General features: G+C 46.8%; 1 protein-coding gene across 50 annotated transcripts in view; it reads right to left on the bottom strand.

Moving 5' to 3' along the window:
• The window catches only part of TCF7L2 (transcription factor 7 like 2), a 203,638-nt gene extending 189,464 nt beyond the window's left edge, over positions 1–14,174 (bottom strand). For 6 of the 50 annotated variants that reach the window (XM_013990492.2, XM_005657462.3, XM_005657468.3 and 3 more), the window contains exons 1-4: positions 13,429–14,173; positions 13,089–13,155; positions 12,788–12,912; positions 858–926 (exon numbers count right to left, since the gene is read on the bottom strand). In XM_013990492.2, coding sequence (XP_013845946.1) covers positions 858–926; positions 12,788–12,912; positions 13,089–13,155; positions 13,429–13,617 — 450 coding nt within the window. In that variant the 5' untranslated portion in view covers positions 13,618–14,173. Of the gene's footprint in view, positions 1–857; positions 927–12,787; positions 12,913–13,088; positions 13,156–13,428 lie in introns of all 50 variants that reach the window. The other 44 variants (XM_005657471.3, XM_021073304.1, XM_021073295.1 and 41 more) reach the window with 12 other exon arrangements.

The following is a 15,825-nucleotide window of genomic DNA, read 5'->3' as shown; positions in this document are numbered from 1 at the left end:
ACAACGGGGTTTCAAAGACCTTCCTCCGAAGGGTTAACCCAGAAGCAGAAGACCCAAGAAGTTTCAGCACCATTAGTTACACCGTGAGGTCCATCCATCCTGGCAAGGCCAGGCAGACAGACGAAAATCCTATTAGTCTGCTCTCCCTCCACGCCTGCATTCTGTTGGCATGAGTTCAGCTGAGTCTATATTAGTCTGCGATTTGTTTAGCCTTTGGATTTAAAAGAATGGAAGTACTACGTGAGCAGGAAACAGGACACTCATCAGAAGCTGGGATCCGTCGCCTTTCCCTCCCAGCACTTCTAGTGTCATGTATCAACAGGTCCAAGAGAAATCAACATTTCAGAACAATCAGGTCAAAAGTGATATTCTTAGCACCACTTAACATGATTTTGAGGCACCGGAAACAACTCTCTGGCTGTCACCCAGCCTCCTCTCCCCTTCCAGCCCCCTTCATTCTTCCCGCTCACATTCCGCTGCCTCACTGGAGTCCAGTTTAAGACCCCTCCCCAAGCAAAACACAGTAGCCAAGCTTGGGTCTGTGGGCCCAACTCGCCTGATCAAGACGCTCTTAAAAAGCACAGGCGTCTCCTTCTTTCTGGATCTTTAAATCATTTCAGCAGCATTTCTTCTGCTCTTGTTTCTTCTTTCCTTCCCACCCGCCCCGCCCCCCATAAACCAACCACCACCACCACCGCCACCGCCACCACCACCACCACCTTCATCATCACCACCATTATCATCACCACCGTCGTCCTCATTGCCATCATCTGGGTTGGAGGAAGGGACAGAGAATAAAAGACACAAGAGACCTACATAGTGACAAATCAAGCGTCAGGATCTCTTGCGTGTCCTACCTGAATTGCAATCTGGTGTTCAATCGTTTTGTACGCAGAGTAATGTGTGCTCCCGGACTGAAAATGGAGCTGTAGAAAGAAACCAAATCAAAGCGTTCTGCTTATGTCACAAACTACAAGAAAACATCTTAAGCAGTTTATGAATAGCAGACAAACCTTCCGAGATTGAACGGCAGCCTTGGCATTCAATCAAGACCTGTGTGTTTTTATTTGTTGCTATAAATAAGATGCTCATCATCATAATCTAAAGTTTTTCTCTTTTTTTTTTAAAGCACCTATTCAATAAGCAAAAGGGGAAGGGAGGGCCAGGAGTGAGGATCAATGACATGAAAAGGAAAGACGGACTCCCATTAAGACATAAAGGAAAAAGCCAGTGTGCTGAGCAGGATGCTGCAGGAAAATTAACTGTGTGCTGCAAAAATCATCAGAATTGCGACACATAGGTGAGAGAGAAAGGACCGGGAGAGAAAGGATGTAAGAAGCCACAGGACTGCAAAGGTACAAGCCCCCCAGAGTTCTAGTAACTGGGCTCGCACTCTCAAAACACAATTCTATTTGGGGGAAAACAAATGTGGCAGGCAGAATTCAGGGGCCACCCAATGCCTTATACATTCTTTCGCAACGACTAAGCTCTCAGTCCCAGGACAGTTCGGGACAACCTGCTCGCACTCTAGGAATCCACACTTCCCCAAAGAGGGAGCCAACCAGTGCCAAAGAGCCATGGAGTTCTCTAGGGACCACCTCTTCCGGGGCCCTTGGGTGAAAGTGCCTCCCTAGCTCACCCAGACCCTCCACAGCAGAAGGCCTAAGTCTCTCCTGGACCTTTCCCTCTGAAGCCTAAAGGTCCCCCAACAAAGAAGTGGGGAGCCCCAATTAAAAAGGAATCCCAAGATGACTCTCCAAATTCTTTTCCCAAATAATACTTGTTAATCTTGGGCTCCAATTGGGAAAACAAACACCATCTGCTGATTTATTCTAGAAACAATACGACAATCACTCAAGGATCTCAGCAATATCTGAAAATGCATTTTAATTGGCCATACACGAACCTATGAAATCACTGCCCATCCCCCTCGCAGCAAGAGGCACATCAGTTGCATTGCCAAACACAGATCTGTACCATGAGAGCAAACTACTGCAGTTACTACCACCGCACTCTTAACTATGACCAGAACTCTCCCATATAGCAAAGCATAACCTAGCCTGCAAGTTGCGTTTCGGACCCCATCATTTTATATCTTGCTCCCCGGAAGAAAAATCACTGTTTTTACTGGTTTTCACTTTTTGGAAAAAAAAGAAAAGAAATTCACATAAGAAGAACTTATGAACCAAATCAAACTAAACACCACACAGTAGTAATGAAATTTTTACAATAGCCTAAATCCATGCTGCTCAGGGGATAAGGCTGTATTGTCCTCCACTGCGGATCCAGTGGGTTCTGAGATCATTATATCTGTTCCAAATGAACAAACAAAAAAACACTGTCTATCTATTAGGAGTCCGATGGCTTCCAAACATAATAGCCTTCCCAGTTAAAGGGGGGACACAATAAAGGTGGGCCAAAAAAAACATATTCCTTTACCTGTCAAAGCAGAGGAATGAATCACACTCCCTAAAACAACAAAAGATAAAGGCTGAGCAACAGAAGATAAGCTCGCCCCCCCCCCGGCCCCCGCACACGCCCCCCACACACACACACGCAGAAGCAGTTCATCCAGAGTGAGTCACTGAAAAAGACAGATGAATTTGCCCCTTTGGCCCCCCCTGTCCTTTTTGTGAAAACTGCCACTCAGTAAGCGGAGATCGCACTAATTACTGTGACAATTCTGCACCGTGTTAAAACAACTTTTGTGCAAGGGACAGGTTCCGCTGCGAGTTTGGAATTCTTGGCGGACAGCAGCTCTTGTCAGAGAAGGAGGCTCTCCTGCTCAGGAGACAAGGCGACACTAAAATCTCGTCCCCCTTTCCAGCCGGTTTTACTCTGCACTTTTCCAACTGCCTGATTCAGAGCTTGATGGAAACTTGTCCAAGCTTTTCTTCCCACAAGCCCTGCAGAGCCCTAAGGCAATCTGCACTCAGGGTAACCACAGAAAATCTCCCATCATCAATTAAAACGGAATGGACACCTGATAACTAAGTATAGGTGGTGGAAACAAAATTTCATATAATCACGGCCTTCTGAATAAATTATTGAAACTGTGGCTAACCCAAGTTCCATTTTCATTTGTCCAGGTCCATGCTTAGTCCTTGCGTTCATCACCACCCCAGAGAGAATGCTGCAATTAAGACAGTAAAAATGCAGCTGCAAGGTCCTTAAGAACCTGGTAAGACAAAGTTAATTTCACCTTCACACACATACCATCCCAACATGCCCAAGCAATGCAACTTTCCTCCTCCGGTGTCCAGGCACACAGAATACCTCGCACCCGCTCACAAATACACAAGGCACAAGCTCCAATCAGATCTTTCCTTCCAGCCCGTACCCACTGTGTGTTGGAGAGATTTTGAGCTCCATTTCCCCCCAGCTACAGCGACCAAGACTTACAATTTCTCGATTTTCCTTTGGGTTTCCACCCCCTCTTTTCCCAAACACTTTTCTAAAACACACTCTTTAAACGGCTTTTTCGTGCCCTGTAAAATACAAAGATGCCTTGTTCATTAGAGTCTAGCTTTTTCAGACAAAGATAAAATACAAGGACCCAGGAAAAACTTGGCATTCCAAACTGGAACAATAATTTATTTATATCTCCTTAAAGAGAGGGTTGGCCCTTTGGGGATTTTTCTGGAAGAAGAGGGGAGGTGGTGAGATCTTAAAACAGCGATCTAAGTCTTATCTGGGTTTCAAGAACCAGGTTCCACCACGCCGGGGCTCTTGGAACTGCCCCTGCAGCACTGCACTGTCACTTCCACATCCAACAACTGCGGCTGCGCACGCAACACACCTTTGTCATGGTGCCTCCCTCCCTGGGGGGGTGTCCTGAAGCGGCCTCACATGAGAACTCCCGGGTTCCTCTCATGTCCCGCCTTCCCGTGAAACTCTCAACAAAACATTCTCTTCCCGAGCACTTGCCAAGCCCAGCCACCCATTCTGACACCACGAGATGACCCAGCCCTCTCTCGGCCAGAAGTGCCCTGGAGATGTGCCTGTGCCCTGCAGAAGGTTGCCGAACTTTTCTAGCAATTCAGTACCACCTCCCTTATCATCCTGTCTCTTCCTCTGGTTCCGTTTCTCATCACTACGACTGGCCCTAAATTTGATGTTGCAGATACAAGACCTCAGAGACGCCCAGAGACAGGAGGAAAGGGAAACGGCTTTTTGAACCGCAGAGATCTCATCCTCGAAGGCGATTTACAAAACTGAAACCCTACCTTCGGTTTTCCAGCACTAAGTGAACTTCCAATAGGATGGAGATTAATTTTTGTATTCCTATTCATTTCACTAAATTGAGAAGAGAGGGAGACTTTGCTTTATTTCCAGTTATATGAATCACCCAGCTTTCTCTTTTATTAGGAAGGAAGGAAGGAAGGAAACCCAGATTCATTTCCTAAAAAGTTTCAACGTGGGGGGCTTCTTAGTCCACCTTTCTCTCTGCCCTGTAGCTACTACCATGCTACCAGCACTTAAATTTCCATGTCATTAGCATAAAAGACAGAATAGGGGTTTAAGTCTATGAAAGACATTTTCTTAGGTCACCAGTCATTTGTCAGAACAGAAACAGCACCCCCAGCCCTCTGCTGGGAGCCTCTTACATTCAGTGGGAAATAAAGTTCTGCCTTGGCCTTTGGGACCCTGCCTGCCGCTTTAGAAAGTGCCAAGGGGGCTTCTAACTTCCAGGGGGGAGGCAAAACCAGCACTCACTGGTAGGTATGGGGGCTTAAACATTCCTGCAAAGATCTAGACAGGGAACATCTGTACCCTCCTAAAAAAAAAAAAAAAAAAAAAAGCAACCTAACAAAAGCAACCCCTTTTCACTTCCTGGCATTCTCCTTCAGAAATTCTGCTGCAACAAAACGCACGCTTTTAGACACAGGAACAATCTCTCCTACTGTCTCAGTGTTCCATCAAATGTCTATTTACCCTCATTAATTTTTCTTTTCTTTTCCTCAACCTGAAACCATCAGCCATGAGTCAGAGAACGATCATTAACTTTTACAGCTTTCATACACATCCACCCACTCACTTTTGGGGAAAGAAGTATTGACTTGCAACACTGCCTGAGACCAAAATCCTCTAAGAAGAAAAAAAAGGAGGGGGGGCAGTTAAATCGCTTCAAGAAAGTTATATCTATAGGTCTGTGGGGGGTTACTGCATTCATTGCTTTTCCACTTTGTGCTGCAGTATCTTGCAACCACAGAAAAAAATAAAGAAGAAAAAGTTGAACTTGGTTATGGTGAAGGGCATTTCTGGACTGGTGTTCTGAGAGAAATTAGATGATTTTCTTTAAACATCAAAACATAGCTACAGCTCTTAAACTGGGAGAGGGGAGCACAAAGTGAATTAAGTTTCCTGCTCTTGTACAAAACACATTTCCAGCATATAAGAACACGTGGACGTAAAGTGCTGAGACATGCTCCTAACACAGCATTTTTCATTAAAAGTTGCTACACTCACACTCTTAAAATGATGCCCCATCATTACTCCACTTAGCAGTCACAGCGCTGCAACTCCTAACGAATTAATTTGCATTAATGCGTCCTTCCTGGGGTATGCCATTGTGATTCAGGCTTAATAAAACTGACACGACAATAACATAGTGCCTTTTATTTCACTTTCCCAAACAAACCAACCCACCCAAAGACCCACACAAATCCTCTCGATTTTTTTAAGCATTTTTGCTAATATATTTAGTACATCATAATTGGCCCAGCACGCAAGAACCTAGTTATCTTCTCAGTAAATATTTATAGCATCACTCTTTCCCATTCATTCTGCATTTTCTTAGAGATCTCACTGTAGCCTACATCTGCAATTCATTGACTTTACAATTTACCACATGTTGGGATGGGAGAGGTCTTAGCTCCATTTGAATCACTACACAAATATGCAAGTGATTTATCGGTTTCAAACTAAAGACTGCAAGAGAAGGACTCCACTTTTCCTGAACAGTACTTCTTCTGGCAGACCATGAACAATTACAGTTCGTACTAATTAAGCTCTGTAAATGTGCTGGCCTTCCTAATGCCTACCAGGCCTCAAATTTATTTTCATGATGCCAAACTTTAGCGAGCAATTTTAACTCCTTCAGAGCTGATCCTGCTAATGGCCATTCTTCCCCTGTAGACGGAGCTGTTTGGGGGTACTCCGTAAGCAAAAAAAAAAAAAAGAGAGAGAGAGAGAGAATAAAACATAACAGATTGCATTACCAGCCCGAAATCAGATGTGCCTAAGGAAGGAAAAAACCTATCTTGGGAAAACCGAGGAACACCAGGGCTGATAACCCGTTCAAAGATCCCACAGCCCCATCTTTGTAATGAGCTGTTAAGGGATTCATATCTGTCCCTGAGGGCTAGTAAGTTTCTGCATTCCATTGATTAGAAAATAAAACCTTTCAGCCTCGGTCTTTAAGTTTGGGTTGGAAGGAGGGAAGGATCCAGCCAGAAATGACAGCCCCCCCCAACGCCACAGCCGACGCCCCCGCCAACACCTCAGCATCCCACTCCCCGTTTACCATGTGGTCAGTTGGTAACACATCCCAGAACAGCCCATTTTTTTGAGAATAAACTAAAATCGCAGGATAATTAGCCTTCTCTCTCAGATTGGGGTCTCAACCACAGACCACCCCCCCCATCCTCACACAGTAATTCTATGAAATATATCTGCTGCCCGATGGAGCACTTTGGGTGAAAAGTGGACTGGAACCAGTCTTGACTGAGCAAAGCAACAGAGCTGCTAATAGTGCCCTCCCCCCACGGTATTTCCACCTCTCAGAAGAAACTTCTAATCCCTAATTTCAATCAAGCCATTTCCTCAAGCCCAAATCTGGGTTCCATCTTTTTCTACTTTTCTAATCTTTCTTAGCCAAGCATTTACTCTGCCTCCCCTGCCACTTTTCTGTGCTTCCTCCCCCAGACATCACTACACTTTCCCCAAATGAGGGACCTGCCCATTCCCATGGCTTTTTTTTTTTTTTTTGTCTATTAATTCTTGTAATCAGCTCTCCTCACGCTGTGTCATTTTTTTTTTTAAACCTTCATATTAACTAGCGCACTATGCAATGTGTATATTCTCCCTTCCAGCTCAGCACAACATCATGGAAATGAAAGAGCAGTCTCCCCTATCAGGTTTCTTTAAGTATTCTGGGAAATATGCACAATATAGGCAGCAACATGGTCTCAAAAAAAAAAAAACAAAAAAAAAATGGCAAGAAAAGAAAAAGGGAGAAACCAGAAGGAGAAAAGATGCAAACACCTAGAGCAACTTTGCTTTTGAAAAAAAAAAAGCATTTGTGTAGAGCCCCCCACTGAATTTCCATTCCTGAAAGTGCTCTTTATAAACGTGTATAACAATAGCCTGGAGGAAAAGTACAAGTCAGCTGCCAAAGGAGGAGGGGGTGTCTGTCCCCGTAAGCTCAGATCGGAGGGGTGGGGGTCAGGAGGAGAGAGTCTAGCATTTGCGAAGGGCTGTCCCCACCGCCCCCCCCATCTCATTGCTTATAATTAGTGAGAGAAATTTGAGCTACTGCCAGTGTCTGCGGACCTCGAATATTATAAGGCCAACGTGGCGTCAAATATCTTAACATTCATAAGTGTTATGGGCTGTAAATAAAGCCTGTGGATTTATGACCCGGTGGCGCTTGCCAGCAAAAGAACTGGGGCACATTTCTTTCAGCAGACCTGTCGAGGTGCAAGTTTGCCTTTGGTTGTAAAATTAACCATTTCCTTCACAAATGTGCTCAATTATAAGTCACAGTTGAAGATTTACTTACACGGGTGCCAATATCCACTCCCAGAAGAAACTCAGGCGCCCACATCACACACCCCCTTCAAAAATAAAAGCCTCAAGGATTTGATTCCCCCCTCCTTCTCAAAACTTCGGAAATGTGTCACCCCAAAAGAGTTATAAATGTGGTTAAAGATATTATCTAATTGCACCTACCAAGACTAAAAAGCTTACACCTACTTCCTTGGTAAGTGCTTATTTATTTGGCAACGCCATGCTTTACCAAAAAAAAAAAAAAAAGTTTAAAATCACTCCTCGCCTGAAGTCTCTTCCCTTCCCCCAAAATAATGTCATCTACTTCCTGTGTAGGAGAGAGCCTTTGCTAAATCCAGGTTGTCTCATACTTAACTGCCATTAAACCAACTTCCACAGAACTTCCAGACAGCTGGGGAAAACGTCCATGGAGTTTTAGTCATGGTCCAGAAACACGCGTCCACACAAAAATTTGCAGCTGTCTTTTCTCTACAGTGCATTTTTAATGTGATGGGGGGGGGCCTGTTGTGAAACATCTGACAAAATATAAAATCCTCTTAGATACCTTCTAGTTTACCCCCTGTGCATGTGTAAAAGAAGCTGCCCCAACATTTCTCCACCAAGAAATCTAGGCACTTTTTGCATGCACACAGGCACCTCATGGGCTGTGAGGAGGCATTCAAAACCTGGAAAGACGTCTACTGTAATCTTTAAAAGCACAGCCTCTGGTGCAACTATTAAAATGCTGGTTTTCTAAAGCAAATATTTTTTTAATGGCGTGCAGAACTGCAGTTATCCTGCGCTGCTAACAGAACAGCATTCTTGATCTGCCAGCCCCCGGAAACCTTCCTGTAACTTTTTCACAGCTTGCTAAGAAACAGAAAGCTGACCAGCTTCCAGCAGGGACTCTAAATGAAATCCATATCAGTAAAATTAAAATCAAGGTGGAAAACGCCCAGCAAGAACGGAGATTGTTTTCCTCCAAATCTTTTCTCAATCAGATAGGGGGCATCAGTGAAAGCCACTTCCCTTTAGCAGTCAAAAGTTTGCAAAAACACTTCTTCCAGATAAACACTTTAGGCTCCCAGCTGCCTCATGGTATGTTTCTGGGGTTTCAGAAAGCTTTCATTTCAACAAACTGCAAAGCGCTGGCATATTAAATTTATAATCATTAAAATATGACTTATTGGGTGAATGGCGAGCCCATAATCCAAACTGCAGACATGAAAACCCAACCTATAAAGATTAGCACAGAATTAATACTGTTGCATTGAGATTGAAATCTAAACATGTTCGCCATAAATATTTCTGAAGGAGATGAAAAACAATTAGCATAAATACCAAAGAAGGGCAAGAACACCTGTTCTTTTTCAGGGCGATAAGCATTTTATTGTTCTCTATTTAAAATGTAATGACCTGTGTAATTACAGTAATATTACATTGTTATGTAGGGGCTAGGAATGTCACACTTTGAAAAGTGTTGTCAAAACAATCAGGGGTGAAGGTGGGGGGTGGGAGGACTACGGGGAAGGACCACTATTAACCCTTCACACTCCGAGGTCTAAATCTTTTGTATTAAGAAAGGATTATGTTGTTTGAGCGAAGAGAAAACATCCATTTTTCACCAGGCAGAAAGAGAAGTTGTGCCGGGCTAAATAAAACCCCAATGAATAGGCCCCTCTTGGTTTCCTTTAAATGCTGGATTCCAAGTTCAAAAATGAATTCAAGATGCTGCTTATTTATTTGTTCAACCTTGTAGCAAACAGCTTCAGCAGAAAAGCAAATCCTTTTGCCTCAAAGAAGATGTGAAGGCTCTAAGAATCAAGTCCTTAAAAAGAATTTCAAGCCTAACTGGAATTTCGGCCACCATCTTCCACATTCTCATTTGACAGGAGGGAAAAAGAAATGTAAAACTACTTTTTCCTATCAACTTTTATATGGTAACAGTATTCTTATCTTTAATACACAAATGTTACCCCAACCCTAATATCTGCAGTTCTATCACCTCCCATCTACTTAACCAGACCTCTGGATTCAATGCTTTTTTGTATTCGAATCTCTTTTTAAAAGCCATTCCTATTACTGTATCAAAGGCTAAATTAATGTTATGCAGAAATCTTTGTCGTTTTAAAATAAAATTATTACTATCAAGCTTTATGGCGTCTCCAGCAATTAAAGCATTATTCTTGAGATAATGTATTATTCATCATAAGCCCATTTAATGATACTCCTTAATTCTTTACGTCCTTAAATAGAAAAGCAGAACTCAGGAATCCAAAGAGTTTGCTTTTTTAAAGGATGCAAATGCTTACAGGTACACTCATAAGTAACAGAAAATGTAGCCAAAAAAAAACCAAAAACAAAAAACCCACCAACAACAAGGAGGGTCGGGAAAAGAATAAAGCATCCGGCCAATTTGTCTTTACACCTTGCCCTCAAAAACACACTATGAAGCACTAAGAATTTCAGATGAGCATGAAAAGACCGCTATCTTGCCTATAGACTCCTTCGGCAGCTGTATCAAATCTGGAATTGCAAGCCGGCCCTCTGATCGAAGACGTCAGGAATGACACACAACAGCCTCTCAGCCTCATTTCCATTGCTCTGCTTACAGCTTAAATAAATAACTTTAATTCTGGAACACAGAAGCTAACCCAGGTAACAGAGGGAGGAAGGGCCCATGCACACAAAGATGTCTGTTGGTGTTTGACACACAAATACTCCAACTGCCTCCTGAGTTCAGAAATGTCTTCTCACACTCAACCTGACATCACAGCACCAGGCCACCCGCTAGGTCCACAATTAAATAACTAGTAGTCCTACAATGTCCGCAAAGGGGATGGGGCTTTGGGAGCCTTCCTTTCGCACCGGGAAATCATTTCTTTGCCTTTAACAATTTCCCTGTGTCCTAATTTGCGGCACAGCACAACTGTAGGAGTTTCAGGAGACGGTAGGGCAAGGCTGCCAGCCGTCACAGAGAGGGAGTTTGCAAAGAGTCAAGAAGGCCAGCCGGCCCGCCATCAAAGCTCAATATTCAGATGGCCTTTCAGATGGCTAAGTGGATTTTAAAATAATACCAGAGAGGCTTCCACTGCAGGGGGAGGGGAAGAGAGTAAGAAATTCTCAGGGTTACTTTGGAATGTCGCTTGGTCGGGTTGGTTATTACACACTCTCCCATTCTGAGCCCAACACTCCGGGTTCAAGATGCCCACAAGCTCCCAAGAAAAAATACAAGGAAACCAGAAAGGGTTTCTTCCTCTAGAGCTGCAACCCCATGGCCCAGCCCCTGCAGCCTGACAAGAGCTGGCTCTGCAAGAGGTCGGGCTGAAACGCTCTCCCAGCTTCCCAAGCATGCAGAAGCCTGGGCGCAGGGGCGGGGTGGGGGGATAATTATTTCTCTTTCCTAGCCATAAAAAAATGACCGGTCTAGCATGCCCTTGCCATTTTTGCCAGGGCCCCAAAAAAACAAGTCAAACCTGATAGTTAATATTTTAATGCTTAAAAACACTTGTAGATCTATCTGATCGACTCCCGTCCGGCCAACTCTCGGCCATTAAGCACCGAATCCACAGCTGCTGAACAGTGAGTGCACTATTTCAAACTGCTATCTCGAGTTACCGAAAAAGAAAAAAAAAAAAAAAAAGAAAAGAAAAAAGAAATGTGTGTAAATAGAAGAGGGAAGGAGACCAACCCAGAGAACGTACAAAAATGACAAATCCGAGAAGCCGGGGCACAAACGTTTAGAGATTGTGTCTAGAGATTCATAAGCCAGGCTTTCTAGAGGCGAATGGGATAGGAGGGAGGGGGTTCAGGGCGAGGGCAGGGGGCAGAGGCCGGTCGGGGGAGGGGGTGAGCCTTATTAACAAATGTCAGGGGTGCGCGAGGGACGCAAGCTGCGGGAAGCACCCCCCGGAGCCTGGCTCCCTGCGCCGCCCTGGGGCCCCCAAAGTTGGGTGGCCCTCGATCAGCAGCCCACTCCCTTGAGCGACTGGCGCCCTCGGCCTCCCTCACCCTCTGTACACCCTTGGGCCCCGCACACCCTGGTCTCTGGCCCCCCAGGGCCCCCTGAGGGCCTTCTCGGAAGCTGGCGAGCGCAGACCCCGCTATAAACCCCAAGACACCGAAATACATCAAGTCCGCTCGGAAGAGGCCATCCCGGCTGCCAACAAACCAAGAACCGCGGCCACAGGGGCCTCTCCACCTCGCGCGGCCCGGGAGAGCCCGCAGCCAGCGCGCCGGGCAGCCGAGCCCGCCACGACGCCCAGGGCGCTCGCGGCCCTGCGGGGTTGCCCCAGAAAAGGAAGCCCAGAGCCCTCAACTCTGTAGTGGGACCAGTCTGGGAAGCGAGACCTTCCAGGGGAAAAGGGGAGGAGGGCTGAGAGCCAGCCAACGCCACCAGAAAGCTAAACAAATAACCAGCCGAAAGAGAAAGCCGAGGCGCTTCTCCAGGGCCCCGGGCTCCGCGCGCCCGCTAGTTCAACAGTCCAATGCCTGGAGGACAAGCCACCCTCACTCAGCGCAGCCCAGCCACTCGGTCCCCAGCAGCGGCAGCCAAGGGGTTAACCGGGGAAAGCCCAAGACGCCACAGAAGAGGGAAGGAAGGGAGAGAGAGGGAGAAAAGAAAGAGCCACACAGTCATCTTCCCAGGGTGAAGAAACAAACACCACCACCAAAGGGGGCGGGGGAATCAGAGCTCAAAAAAAAGTTCTTCTGATTTACCTCCCCCCCAATAAAGCCCTGCTTGGAAAGAAAAGTCTCCCCAACACCACGAAGCAACAAACTGAAAGCAAGAACATGGCGAAGTGCAAACAAATCCAGTCCACAAAAGGCAGAAAAGTTTGGAGAGTTTCGGGCTGCCAGGGCCACGAGCGGGGGAGGGGAGGCGGGGAGGGGAGGAGGCGGGGAGGGGGAGGGAGGGGAGGGGGAGGGAGGGGGCAGGGCAGGGGCCGCATGCGGGGCCAGGCGGGCGGCGAGGGCGGGCAGGCAGCGGGCGGGGGCCGGGCGCGGAGGCACTTACGGTTCGGGCGGTGGGCGAGAGCGATCCGTTGGGGAGGTAGGGGCTCGTCAGGTCGGGGATCATGATGAAGGGGTAGCCGGGATACGGTGGCCCCTTAAAGAGCCCTCCATCTTGCCTCTTGGCCGCTAACATGGCGGGACGGCGAGGGGACGGCGGCGGCCGCGCGGACCGGGAGAGAGCGAGGAGAAACTTTTTAGAAAGTGCCCCAAGTGGCCGGGCGCCCCGGCCCGGCCGGGGCACGCGGGGCGGCGGGCCCGGGGGGCAGCTCCCGGCGGCTGCGGGGCGCGCGGGACGTACTCACCTTCTTCCAAACTTTCCCGGGATTTATCTCGGAAACTTTCGGAGCGAGGCGGAGGCCGTCTTTCCGCCTTCCCGGAGGGGTGGAGGTGGGGAGGGCGAGGGGCAAACGGCACGCAGAGGGGGGAGAAGGGGGAGAAAAAGAATCAGTGGGGTGGGGGTTTGGGGGGAGAGAAAAACAGGGTTACAACTTTTTGCAATGGTGGCACCACACGCACACGCCGCCCGCCCGGCCCCGCGGCGCCCTACCGCCGCCCCCAGCCCCGATTTCTCCCCTGTAAGCAACCTTTGCCAAGCCCAGGAAATAGATTCAGAACCCCACCAGCCCGAGGGGCTTTTCCTACCTCGGAATCGGAGGAGCTGTTTTGATTCGTTTCTGATTCATTGACTAGAGACGATTTGACATCAGCTAAATCCCTCTCTGCCGAGGAGTTTTCGGAGCTCTTCTCCTCCTGCTCGCCCTCGTCTTTGAAGGAAATCAGTTCGTCGTTGGCGCCTAGGTCATCTCCTCCACCGCCGTTCAGCTGCGGCATTTTTTTCACCCACCAGCAGCAATTTTGGAAGAAAAATGAAGGAGGAAGAAAAGCCAAAAAAAAAAAAAAAACCCAAAAAGTTTTACCCCCCCAAAAAAAATATTGCAAGAAAAAGACGAGTCCAAGGTGAACTTTTTTTCTGCTTTGGGGTCTTTTTCTCCTGGGGAGGGGAAAGAGGGAGGAGGGGAGGGGAAGGGGGGGGAGATCTTCTGCACGCGTGAGTTTGGGTTTCTTTTTTCTCTCGTTCCCAAGGATCCGATCAATGTGCAAAAAAATAATAAATAAAAAAAGGGGGGTAAAAAAAAAAACACCACCAACAACAACAAGAAGTCAGATATAAAGAGCAAAGGGGGGGGAAGCCGAAGATACAGGAGGAGCTCGTGCCGCTCGGATTTGAGTGAGTTGAAGTTAGACTGAGAGCTTTTCAGTTCAAAGGCGGCGCTGATTGACAGATAGAAAAAGGGGGATCGAAATCCGGAGGAACGGAGTAGTCTGGGAGCGGAGATTATTGACAGGGCGAGAGGAACACACTCGCTTAATGAGATGCCGAGGGGCGGGGCCGGCCGGGTGACGTCTGCATAAATAAACAGCCGGAGTGGGCGGGGCGGGGGCGGCTAACAATGATCCTTTCGGGCGCCGGGAGAGGGAGGAGGGAGAGGAGGAGGAGGAGAGGGGCGGGGGAGGAGAGGGGCAGAGAGACAGAGGGAGGAGTGTGCAGGGGGAGAGGCCTGCGCTGAGAGTGTGCGAGCCCGGGAGTCTGGGCGAGGGAACGGGGACTCGCTCCGGGAGGGGGCCGGCTTCAGAAAGACAATGCGGGGTAGGAGAGGAGGGGAAGAGGGTGGCGACCGAGTCAGGAATCCGAGCCGGGAAAGGCGGAAGGAAAGCCCACTTGGGGGGCGGGGATGGGGAGAGGCCCAGAAAAAGTGCACTTTGGAAACATTAGAAATAAGTCTTAAGGAAGGGGAAAAGGAGGAGAGTGTTGTGGGGAATGGGTGGGAGGGTGGGGTGCTTGGTGGTTTAGCCAGCAGTGAAATCAGCCACCCTCGGGCGGGATGTAACAGAAGTGGTCGAAAAAGAGAGATCAACCCTCCACTTTCAGAGAGCCTGGGGAAGTGGAGGGCTGGGCAAAGTTCCTGGTCATCTGCAGTGAAAGAAACTATTAACCCACGAGGTCTTCCCTCCCCTTTTTGTTTATTAATAGTGAATCATTTCATTAAATCTTGTCTCACTAGACTAAATATGCCAAAATGACTTTTTATCCAAAAAAAAAAAAAAAATTCCAACACTGTGGTGTTTGTCAGGGGCATTAAAAATATCCTTAAGGAAAAATGCATGATTCATTTCAATGTAGTGTTGTGGCTTTTTGTTTGTTTGTTTGTTTTAACTGAGTTGGAGGTGGTAGGAAATGAGTTAGGATTCAAAGTCCTTTCTGGCTTTGGAAGTGAAAAGTTTGGGCGTTAACATCACCAGGGAAAATAAAACTGAAAGTTCACCAACCTCTGGGATCAGTGGTGCTGGAGTCTTTCTGGAAGGGGGTCTGAAATGAAATTCCCGAAAGACTGACCAAATAATCAAGATGTAGATGGCTCTGGCAGGAAATTGCTAACCCAGCTGATGCTTGAAGGCCTCAGGGAGGAGATGGAAAACCTGAGGTTTGAGGCAGGTATTTGTTGATTTTTAGGCTCTCTTGGGGAAGTAGATTGATTCACTACAAATGGGAAAGAAAATTATGTTAAAGGGGAAAAGGCCTGGGTCCCAAAACGCAGTATTCCTGGAAAATGGAGCAAGAACACTGATTTTCTTGCAAATATCCAATGAGAAGTGGACAGGAATCTACCATATGAAAGAGACAAAAAGAACCAGAAAAAAAGAAATCAAAAGAAATCAGCAAATTGTCTGTGAGGAACAGTGTTGGTCTAGGGTCCATGATGTACTAAATTATTTCACCCAACCCTATAAAAAAAAAAATCTCACCCGCTTTTCAGCTGGCCATCTGTACTTCAGCTTTCCAAAAGAAAGCAAATTTACCATACAATATTTAGAGAGTTTGGGTTTTCAGCAAAACTGTTGTATAGACTAAGGTCTCAGAAAGAAGACTACCAAAAATAATGATACCAAGATTGACAAGGCCAATGAATTCCCCTGCACTGGAAAAAATTCAAAACCACATTTGCACACTAAAGAGTAAGATGCAGGCAAAATAAAAAT

Source organism: Sus scrofa, chromosome 14 (assembly GCF_000003025.6).
Source record: "Sus scrofa isolate TJ Tabasco breed Duroc chromosome 14, Sscrofa11.1, whole genome shotgun sequence".
Lineage (NCBI taxonomy): Eukaryota > Metazoa > Chordata > Mammalia > Artiodactyla > Suidae > Sus > Sus scrofa.
This window is presented reverse-complemented; position numbering and strand designations above follow the sequence as displayed.